General features: G+C 43.3%; 1 protein-coding gene across 1 annotated transcript in view; it reads right to left on the reverse strand.

Annotated features, from left to right (window-relative positions):
• Nucleotides 1–10642, reverse strand: part of dpp6b (dipeptidyl-peptidase 6b) — a 52237-nt gene extending 41595 nt beyond the window's left edge. The window contains exon 1 of the mRNA XM_088311376.1: nucleotides 9769–10642. Within this exon, the coding sequence (XP_088167502.1) occupies nucleotides 9769–9954 (186 nt within the window). The 5' untranslated portion in view covers nucleotides 9955–10642. The remainder of the gene's footprint in view (nucleotides 1–9768) is intronic.
• Between the last annotated feature and the right edge of the window lie 1219 nt (nucleotides 10643–11861).

Here is an 11861-nt window from a genome sequence, read left to right on the forward strand (position 1 = left end):
ATGAAAAGTCCCAAACTATTATAAACCCTGGTACAAAGACGTGCAGATTTTTCAGGTCATGTGGTGGGATTCCCGCATTACAAAAAAGTCAAAGATGTTTAAAATCTGTACCCCCGCTAAAGCCGCATCCCAAGCAAGACAGGCCAATAATCCCCGACGAAACAAGCTCACCAAAGGAGAGGACGGATGAAGGCGAAGAGAACAATCCGCTGTGAAGCACTTACCTACGCCATTAGCTCCATCTTGGTTATTTTCCACCCGGCAACTATTCACCCTCAACGCCATCTTTCTTGTCATCAAAGGGTGCACGGACACCAGCAGGCCTCGCGGGCAGCGAAAATGTCAACTGGTTAAATGGACGACGGCAAAGGTGGAGTGAAGTAAAAAAAAAAAGAAAAGAGGGCCCATTCTATATGCGCCTCAAAGGCATCACTGGGCTCAAATGTGACAGCGCTGACGGATTTGCTGTGTGACGAGCTTCTGTCACTTATTAAATGAAGGTGGGAAAACGGCTCCCAGCTCCTAAAATAAATCACCTCCTAAACAAAAAGCTACCTCCACATTCTCTCCCAACAGGGGACTTTCCTCGTGATGATGGATGCATTTAAAAAAGAACATTTTATGGAAAAATGACTTTCCAATGGCTTGTTCGCAAATCGTTTGGTCTCGGTCGCGTCTGCCTCGACCCATCAAGTGACATTAACAACTAAGCAAAAGATGGATTTTTGGAAACTCATTCACTACAAGTTGAGTAAAAAAAAAAAAAAAAAAAAAAAAAAAAGGCTCTTTGACGTCTTTTGCCGTCAATGGCAGTAAATGAGTTAATCAAGTACAATTTATGCTACAAAATAAATTTAAAAAACACACCGGTGTTCCCCTGTTCATTCTTTTCACAAATTATTCAATTCCAAATATTGCTCTAATGCCATCTTGTGGACTCTTAGTGCCAAGGAAATAGAAGCTTTATTTACGTCGGCCATAGCCTTGTCTAATTGAATTGAAAAGTAGCCTTATTGTAATGTAACAGCGGTGCCATAATTTTATCATTTCCATTTCATACTCTGTAGAATATTTGGAAAGCCTCCACAAATTCTTTTATGTGCCTCGGTTTTGGTGAGCTAAGAAATTCAGGTTGTTTTTTGTTTTTTTTTCTCCCCCTGACAGGAAACGGAAAAGCATCAATGTGAGCGAGGCCTTAATTTGTCCAAAGTGGATGAGACACCAAGCGACTAATTGGGGCGCCCATTAGAGGGAATAATCTATTTAAAGATAAGGATAGTATATATAATTGCAATTGCCCAGGTTGCATTCTAATTACAGTGTTGAATAAGAAGGCAGCCTTGACCTGACGCACCAGAATACAAAAATCCAACTTAGCAAATAAGCAGCTCAAGGAGTTAGCGTCATATTGACAGGTCAGCATCATAATCAAATCCGGCGAGGCTACGGCTGACAAACTTTGCTCGGTGAGTCGGAGACATTCGGGCAAAATGGCACAAAGCAAAATCTCCATTCTAATGATGCACAAACCAATACGGTTAGCGAATAAACATCAATCACCACACTCGAGCTTTGTCGTTTTCGTTGTCGGGGGGGAAAAAGTTGACAACCTGCCAGCTGCACAACAGTCACTCGCTCAATACTGCAGCTCCCTCCATACACTTGTACACCCAAGAATCGTTATCAACTCCCCACATGGCCGTTGTGCTGCACGTGAGCTCCACACACTCAACTTCATCATAAGCCAGGCATCGACTCTCGGCTCAGGGAAAAGCAATCTTCCACCCTCCCAATCTCAGCCAGAATCCTCATTGAGCCACGAGGAGTGCCTGAAAATGATGATGCGCATGCTGGATAAGCACAGCAGTGGCGAGAGCACGCAGGAGGGGGCAAACTGAGTTGGAACAAAAAAACAAAAACCCAAAAAACAAAGCAGCAGGTAGCCACACATCTGAAAACATTTTCAGTTTCAAAAAGGATTCTTTGTTCTGACCGGCGACAAGGAGCAAACTTACTTACGTGCCAGTTTCTTTTACCTTCGTCTACCTGCTACCAATTTATCTGTCTTATTTTCTCACATCTTATGTTAACCTTCCTACTTATATGAATATGGAATTTCAGTTAACAGCAATGTGTCAAACGGCCACCTTGTTGCACCGATACCAGCATGGATGTCAGATTTTCTTTGCTTTATGTATCGGTGGCTGGTATCGGCATCCTTCGGGAGTAGTCGATACCTTGAAATAAGGCGGGCACATACCACACCCGGTATCGCTACTCGCCCATCTCTTCCAATGATTAATATTTTGACCTAGCGACATATATACCGGATTTTCGGGACCGTAAGGTGCACCTGTATATAAGCCGCAGCAACTCCTTTTTTGGAAAAAAAAAAAAAAAAAACATCGACAAGCCGCACCAGGATATTCGCAACAACCCCAAGAAGAGGGGAAAAAAATTGGATTTATTTAGCGCATTTTTTTAAAACTATAGAGCGCCCCCTACTGGTGAAAGCAAAATTCACAGAAAAGCCGCACCGTTTTATTAGCCGCATGGTTCAAAATCAAGGAAAAAAGTAGCGCCTTATAGTCCGGAAAATACGGTAATATTTTGACCCGCCTACATTCAAGCTGGGTGTTGAATCCAATCGAAAAAGGCCCTTGTGTATCAAATTGATTTTGTACATTTCAATCGATACCCGGCCCTAACCGACATTCTCCTCGAGCTCACCATGTGCTCAGCAATCATCGAGAACTCACACTTCATGACACGAACCGTCGCATCCGTTAGGAATTCAAGGCGACCTTGTACACTTGGAGCGCGAGTGTTGCCACGTTGCTTCTGCCAAGCATGTCTGTTTTGATCCGCAGGTGAAATGAGTGCTGCTGAATTTTTGTTGTGTGTGTGTGTGTGTGCCCGAGTTGTGTCGCTGCCGGATCATGCCCGTGTCGATAAGAGAAATGCGCCTGTGTGACACAACAGATTAGTCGTGCCGGGTCTGAGCCAAGAAAAAGACAGCGAGAGGACTCTGGAGGAACGGCTGTTCGGTTCTGCCGCTCGAATTCTCGCTGACGAAAATATTGTCGGAATTCCACCGCATCGGCTTTAAAGTTCTACTTTCATTCTTAATAATTATTCTCCAGATGGCTCTCTTTGATAAGGAATGTTCTTTTAAACACAATGTTTACGCCTTCAAGGGAATAGTAGATGAGAATTCCATTTCAGGCAGAGGCAGCAAAGGGAATGCTTGAGTGCGTTTCCTCAAAAACAGAAATTTCTATTCTGCGAAGTATATTTGGCATCCACTTGCTGAAAAGTGCCTCTAAGGAACCAATGTGACGGCCTCGAATGATGCCACATTGCCGATCAGTCACCCCCCCTCACAATTTTTCACCATTTGGGAATTTTTTGGCTTTCATTTTCATAAATGTTTCCCCCAATGCATTTTAACAGAAGAGGAATTTGGGATATTTGTGGGGAAGGGGGGGGGGGCAGATCTCAAGCCCCCTTAGAATAGAGGTTGTTTGAATCAAGACTGGGCCACACAGATGAAAGAGACAAAAAGGGGGGGGGGGTCATAGTTCAAATAGATTGGTCCATCTTTTGATCGGTAAGCTTTTTGTTTTTTTTAACTCCCTGATTGGTGATTGGCGGAAAATCCTGATCGTATAAAGCCGAAATTTCATTGGGTAATGGGGAAAAAAAACATACAAAATGTTTCAAATAAAACAACACTCATCCCTCACCTACATTCCTGCAATCATTTCAAAGCCAAAAGGTAAGCAGAGCTGCACGTGGACATAGAAAGAGTGGCTTGTTGGTGCTCGGTGATGTCTCCGCACGCCACAAACAGTACACATGGTGTAAGCGTATGAAGGAATGAACGTCAGCCTCCGCCAATCAAAATGGATTATACCGCCTTTAACATCCAATGAAATCTTACAGCTGGTAAAATAAATCTCATGTGCTGAGCAGTTTGGAGATGTGAACGCTATAAACAAGGATACTTCCGGTTTTTTGTTGTTGTTTTTTTTAACTACATGAATAGTTAATCAGCACAAATACGGACTGCACCAATGAGAAGATGATGTAAAATGGCAGCCGAGGATGATGTTTCATCGGCTTTTCAGAACGCCTTATTTCCAGCTCTGATTATTATTCGCTGTCATGCGGCATAATAATCAGACAGGAAACGACGAGAAGGCCGACGAGACTGCTGATGTGCTGCTGACAGGAGTGACAGTTTTGATAAACGTGGCTGTAGCATCGCTTCAAGTTGTTGGCAAGTGGGGGGGTGACCTGTTGCTATGCCTCATGGGAACACGGGAAGGGAGATCGGGTCGATACCGACTAATTCTGTCCACTGTGACACACAAGCGCTGTCACAAGTCGTCAGATTGATCATTTTTTCTTGGAAGAAAATCCCATCAGGCTCATCGCAGTGGACACAGGCTGCCCGCAACGCGAGGGCTGCGTCATCTCCAGATGGCAGCCAGAACCACCGGTGTGTGTGTGTGTGTGTGTGCGTGTGTGTGCGTTGCCAGCTTTCAGCCGCGCCCTCTCCACCTTTGCAGCCATGGCAACGTCGAGTATGTGAGGTCCTGCGGAGGATGCTGCGCTACTGTCCTGAGAGGGGGTGGGGCTTGTCACCGACTACCTTGGATGTCCTTTTAACTACCTTCATAGTTGTTTCGATTTGTATCGAATCGTCACCATTTTCGGAACGGCTTTAATCTGGCAACAGTTGTGCTTTTTTTTTTTAACAGCCATATGTCGGGAAGACGCTGGATAGTGGGCGTGGCGCAGCAGAAGGCCGCGCAATTAATCGAATTCATCTCGGCATTCGAACGTAGCAGAAATTTTGAAATTGCGATAACTTCAATTTGGGGGGAAAAAAAAGATTTGTTGACAGGCTTTATGTATATATATATATATATATTATGTTTTTATTTTTCGTGTCTAGATAAGTGCAGTGTTTAAGAACTGCAGTCCACAATTACACGTTGTTTTATGAAATTAATTAAAAGAATTGTTTGTATTATTGTTGTATTGTAATTAATTAACTTTTTTGTTTTCTTTTTTTTTTTTTAACGTCGCACTAGAATTTGAGTAATTGTTGGCGTGAATGCTTAAAACATTATTCATTGTCATTTGCTTTTGTTTTCGTTTGTTTGGTTATCGTCATTCAGATTAACTTGTTGCTTGTGTTTGTCTTAAAAAAAAAAAAAACATGAAAAGAGGAGCTTGCCAAAAAATAATCACATCTTAAATCGTTATCATAATATTGGTTTTTGGACTCATCAATTGCGTTATTTTAAAAATAATTCAGCCTGATTCTGGCACATTGATTAAAACAACATTTTTAAAATATCATTTCCTCCACGCATGATTTGTATTATGTGCTAATTAAATGTTGAAATTCAGAGCATGTTTTATGGCCCAATGGGTACACTTACTCGCCACTTCATTTCGTCGACCTGCATCATCATTGATTAAGATCCAAAGCAAGAGCGGTGGAAAATTTTCAGCTTCTACAAAGATAATAATGCTCACTTTTAATTAACGGAGTGGACTCGCGAAATTTCAATGTCGGTGGAGTCATATTTGTAATTCAACCAAAAACGATCCTCTTCAGAGTACAAAACACCGTCAGGGGAGACATCAACAAATCGGTGAGCTCTTAACAAGCATCACACTTCATCTTCCTTTTTTTTTTTTTTTTTTGTACAAAGCCAACATGCATTTCATGTGCCACCTGCAGACACGAATGCTTCACTTGTCCGTCCCGAACGTTCAAAATCCTCCCAGGATGCGACATCGAGCATGTGCAGGATTTTGGGAATGAAACATATCAGTGTGAAATTTTAAACAAGTTGAATTAAAAGACGACGGCTGATGGCCTCCAGCTGTGCGAAGATAACCTGAAAGATGTTGAGATCGCGACAATAAAAAAAAAATGTTTTCCTGCTCGATGAAAAACTGCGTAATCTCACTTTCTCACATCAACCTCTGGGACAATATCACACCTCCTCACATGTCACACTTCTGCAGTATCTTAAAAAAAAAAAAAATCACAATTAAGGAGCCGAAGAGCCCTAAGGCAGGTCTGCAGGGATGAAGCTATCGTAAATGACAGTTGAGCCGTCAGACACGGAAATAAGCTTTTGCCGTGCCTGCGTTTGAGTGATAGTTGCAAGTTTGTATTTTGTACACTGCACAGATAATCCAGTGTAACAGCTGCATCAAAATGTGTGCTTTCAAATAAATACCTGGTCAGAAACTGGGACCACTGTGATTCTTGAAGCGTTCAAAGACTACACTGTGTGGATGTGGCGCGTAGACACATTACCCAACAACAATAACTCTGGACCACCACTGCGTGGACAACATACAAATTAACAATCGCTTAAAAAACGTTGGACACGTATATTTACATGTATAAAATATACATGTACATGAAAAAACAAATGACTCTCCAACTGTTGCTTTCTGTCGGTGTAAAAAGCAGGATTAAAAAGGATTTCACATTTGATCATCTTCAGCAAAAACTAGGCTGAGTTTGAAATACTTCCTGTTTGCAATATTCTATCAAATGTAAAGTGTGAATTTTGGGTGTAATTCCACTGTTGGCCACTCGATGGCCAACAGTGGAATTACACAAATTAAAAAAAAAAAATAAATAAATAATTGAATTGGGCCGTTAAAAAAAAGAGAAAAAAGAAAACAAAGAAATGTACAAATAATGAATTACAAAAAAAAATGAGGCATGTTGCGAACGAGCAATAAATAAATAAATAAATCTGGGACGCATTTGCCTTCAATGTGAACTTTGCGTAATTTAGCAACACTGAGTAGCCTTCAATTTATCACGTGCCAGGTCGTCATGGCAACGTGCCCATCCCCACAAAAAAATCAATCAATTTGAACCAGAATGTGATAAACGGATCTTAATTGTGCTGCTTTAATGCTTTATCCTTCGTGTCCTTTGATGGAATAATGCAAAAGACACTTTATGAAGTCACCTTGGATCTGTTTAAATGCTCCAAAAAAAAAAAAGTTAATAAAAGGTCCGCGTGGCAATCAATTCTTCTGGAAAAAAAAAATGGACTGTGTCAGTCTCAGATTCCGTCTGTACATGCATAAAATGTATACAAAAATAAATAAAAATAAGCTGACGAAATGTTTGTGTCACTGTCGACCACATCCCAAATGCATCCCTGCTATTTAAATGTCACCATGTTCCACCTCCCCGCACACAACGTGGGGGGCCTCTATTCGAAGTGAAAAGTGTAGAGAACTACCACTGAGCAACCCCTCCCCCTCTCCCCCTCCCGCAACGATGCCACTCAGCAGCCAAACACTGCTGCTCACACGCAGCGCACAGTTAATCAATGCGGCAAACACAAAGACCCGAAATCTGGTTTAAAAAAACATGGCGATGGAAATCAATTCCGCGCCATTTCCATGTTCAATTCCAGCTCTCCAAATAACAACAGCGAGGGGAACAACAACAGCAAACTTTGACCACAGGATGCAATCTCAGCTTTTATGGGTCACCGAGAAGGTTTGAGCAATTTCATGCTCTAGCACGACTCAATTTTCGGGGTGCGAAGGTCACCTCAAGGTTAACGTCGCGTTGCAAAACAGCGTCGCGTTGCAACAAACACGGAGGTCAATTGTTGGGATTTCTTCGCAATGACGCGCCTCATTGAACAAGCGCGGCGCTGCAGGATGCTAAAGATGTTGACGGCCAGCTACGGCTCGCTGCCAGACGTCAATAATGGAGAGAAATATCTGCGTCGTGGCGGCCAATTTGGGGATGAAATTAGTAAAGCGGCCGACGAGGTTTTTAGTGGTCGTGATGCAACCTGTTGGTGATGCCGCACGGGAATCAAAGCAACCATTTGCTCTGATTTGTGTTCTAATTAAAGCAGGGAAAGGTGGTTCCAAAAGATGCGGGGGTGGCACTACAAAGCGAGACGACCACAATAATGAGATGCAACGACAGCGAGGAGGAAAATCAAGTGTCATTTGCGTCTTCAAGTTTGGACTTCAAAGGACATATTTTGCTTTTTATAAAATTTAAAAAAAAATTCTGGTTCTCTTAAAAAGCTTAAGTAAGTAAGCAGCTGGATGCCACACTGCTTGGTCAACAGTGAATACAGATTTAGTTACCATGACGACCAAGGTTGAAGTTAGGGTAATTGAGCAAAGAGCGTCAACTTCTTAAAAAGGAAAAAAAAATTATCAAGTGCACATATAATTAAAATAAAAGCATTTTCATTCATAAAATCAGGACACAAATATGTTCTGCCTTTAGCCATTTTGTTCAAGTTCAGAAGATCTCGCTTACAGACACATATTCAGAACCAGACAACTGGTCGTTAGCTTTAACTTCTTTTTAAGAAATCAGTCTTGGGGGGGGGGGGGGGGGAAAGTGCAGGTGTACCTAATGAATTAACTTTCAGGTGCAGTAACCGAATCCAAGCAGTCTCTTGCGCCTGTACCGTCACCGTGAGGCTTTTTAAACCATTACAGGGTGCATCTATCGTCTCGTGGGTCACAAATAGAGATTTATAACCATGCAGTGCGGCTTGGCTTTTACGGGCCACTCGCAACAAACGAATTAGTCATCTCTCAACACATGCAGGTCAGTGTGACTGTGTTTGCACATTGTTGCGAATGAATCAAATTGAGCCAGCCGACATTAAATATGCAAAGCTGACATACTGCCAAACTGGGGATAGTTAGTCACGCTTTGTTGCCTTGAGGCAGAAATAATTCACAGCTATTGTCTTATTGAGTCTCAGATACACACCGCCCAAAATGTGACTTGACTTCGGGGTATTCGATCTTACCACAACACCGTCTAACGGAGGGCCTGGGGGCATTTCTTTGAAAAAAAAAAAACAAATAAAATCTCAGAGGAATTCTTATTGAAAGCTCCAAGACCTTTAACCAACAAATTCTCATCCATCTTGCTTTTTGTAAGGTGAGCCAGAGACTAACTCATCTTATTTTGGACAAGGATGAAAGGAAAACGCTGGACTTGTTGACAAACAATCACAGGGATGCTTCTGGTGTCGGATTGGGTGAAAGGATTGTACATTTAATTAATTAATTAATTAATAAGAGAGAGAGAGAAAGAGAGAAAGAGAGAGAGAAAGAGAGAGAGAGAGAGAGACTGTTCATATACTGAAAATAGAGGTACTAAAAAAATTGGTGCTCAATTTGGTACAATATGAAGTCGAGGTTCCACCGCATCAAGGCAATCAAGCATTTACTAACATCCCATTTATGGACAATTTACAGTCTTGCTGAGAAAAAAAAAACACACACACAAAGAGGATATTCAGACTCCCCACAGGACCAGACCAGAGCTCAGATTCAAACCCAGAACCTTTGTCTGTGAATCAAACGAGCTAACCCATAAATATAAACACACATGCCAACATGAGCACCTGTGGTGGGCAAAGTGGCAATTTCAACAGCCACACGTTTCCCGGAGAAATGGTTCAATTAAGCACACATCGTAGCTTTTCAACTGAAATTGAATTAATAGGGAAAAGAAGCCAACGTACCCCAAAACTCACAGCATGCATCTCTGCAAACACGTGACCACCCTGAAGCCAAAAGACGCGTTAGCAACACTGTCACTCAAAAGTGATGAAAAACGAAAACTTGGACCCATAAAAAAATTTGGCAGCAACGATTAATAGCACTGGAGTAATCTGCCGCACGCACACGTGCAAGTAAATGACATCTTACATCCTCGTCATCCCGCGTGCATTTCCTGCGGCACTGGACGTGCAGCCTCGCATCCAGCGGCGGCTGCGGGGTCTTGCTCTCCTCGTCCGCCACATGGGCGCCGAGCAGGCGGCTGGCCTCGGGTGGCTGCGGGAACGAATTGGTGGTGTTGATCTTGCCGGAGAATCTCTGGTACAACGAAGCCATGACATGGAGCAGTCAATTTGGTTCTTGAGGCAGAATGGGAAAAGCGCGTGAAAAGCGCGTGATTCCTGAAGCCCCACAGCGCTGGGTATGCGTAATATTGGCACGGCTGTTCTCTCCAGCTTTGTCCAAAGGGGCTGCGCGTCCTCCTCTGCATGCACACCACGTTGGTTGTCTCCCCCCGCCTCCGTCCCCCCCAACACGTCCACGATGTCACCAGCAGCGACTGAGAGGCAGGCAAGAGACGGAGGCGCCCACTTTGCCGCGTCACATCAACGATTTCTCCGCTGCACAATGCGCGTGGTCAAAATAACGAGGTGTGCACGATCACGTCGTCCTCACGTGATCGTTGAACCAGTGAAGGACGCACAGAGGGTGCCGCACGTGCACTCTCACACGCACACACACGCGCGCGCGCGCGCAGTGCACGCGAAGTGGTCTGCAACGAAGAAGCAGCCACGCGGAGCTTCGTCTTTACGCGCAGACTTTACCTCAAATCACCTTCGTTGAAAAGATCACTGCCTGTGCTTTGTTTAAAGGGCGTGCGGGTTGTTTTCGAGGTGGAATGGTCGCTCAACTATTTGGTTGCGTGGTCCCAGAACGGAGCTTGAGTGCCTCTCTGTGGGCACTCTGATTTAGGACACGCTGGAGTGCAAAAATCTCAAATGAGGCATTTTCAATAACAATGATCGGTGAACTACCGGCCGAGAAAAAAAAAAAAGGTTCTTTGACGTCTTTAGCCGTCAATGGAAAAATAAGGTGATTATTCTCATTATTGCACTACCTGACTCATAACTGAAAGATTCAAATTTAATATTTCATACTCAACTTTATGTTAGTGTAAAGAACACCATAATAGTTTTTTTTTTTTTTTTTTTTGCGTATGGCAGTTTTGGGGTATGCATGCATGCAAGAGGAGCATTTTCGTACGGTGGAGACGCGCGCTCTGGGTGCAGTACGAAACGGTCTTCCAACTAAAATGCCAGCTGCTGTCCTCACATGCCCTCAACAGCAGCCGCATCGTAATCATAAACATACAATTGTTACCCCGGAAGAAGGCGAACAAACACGGACAAACTGCCGACACTTTGCTATCACGCCATGGCCAAATGGTAAGCAGAGCTGCAATGAGATTTTTTCTGAATGCACAGATTAGCGTCAGCTAACAGCAGCACACCATTGTTTTGCAAAGTTGTTGACATGATGTGTTGCATATACACTTGCGGACGGGCAAGCTCGGACTCAGCCCCCGGTTGTCATGGTAACCAACGATGGAATTGCCGTTGGCCCAGCAAAATATGAGGGCAGGCTCACTTGCAACATGAGACAACGGTTGACCTCTCAAGCTGATTTCAGCAAGACAAGAAATATAGTGTGTTAAGTGTACATACTCTAAACTATAAAAAATGAGTAACTCATCCACCACACTGCTGTAACGGTTTTAAACTTTGCAGGAAAAAAAAAATTATGACTCCTTTAAAGTCAGAGTGCGTAATCTTGAGATTCTGGAGATATGGATCTTATGATATAGATTTCAATTTCTCCTTGTTCTTTCCTCCTTCCATCCACCAAGCTCTTCATTTGTCAAAGTGTAAGAAAGTGTGAGAAACGCTTTGTCGACACAAAGTGGACCTCACATTTATCGAGCTGATCTCTTCCTCCCCGAACATCTGCACTTTCCCATCTCGGCTGTCACGGCGGAAGTCATTTGGAGTCCACGAGTGAACGTATCTCACACACTCCATTGCAGATGATTTTACGGCTCGTGGAGCAGCGCTGATCCCAACGAGGAAGATGACTTCAAATCTGTCGTTCTGCCAAGCTATCGTTATGTATTTGGGGAAAATGGGTCATCTTCACAGGGGGGGAGCGGGAACGGTGGGGGGGGCAATTTCAAAGCTGGAAGCGTA

The sequence above is a fragment of the Idiotropiscis lumnitzeri genome, chromosome 12 (genome assembly GCF_059441095.1).
Source record: "Idiotropiscis lumnitzeri isolate Australia: NSW breed Sydney's pygmy pipehorse chromosome 12, RoL_Ilum_1.0, whole genome shotgun sequence".
NCBI lineage: Eukaryota > Metazoa > Chordata > Actinopteri > Syngnathiformes > Syngnathidae > Idiotropiscis > Idiotropiscis lumnitzeri.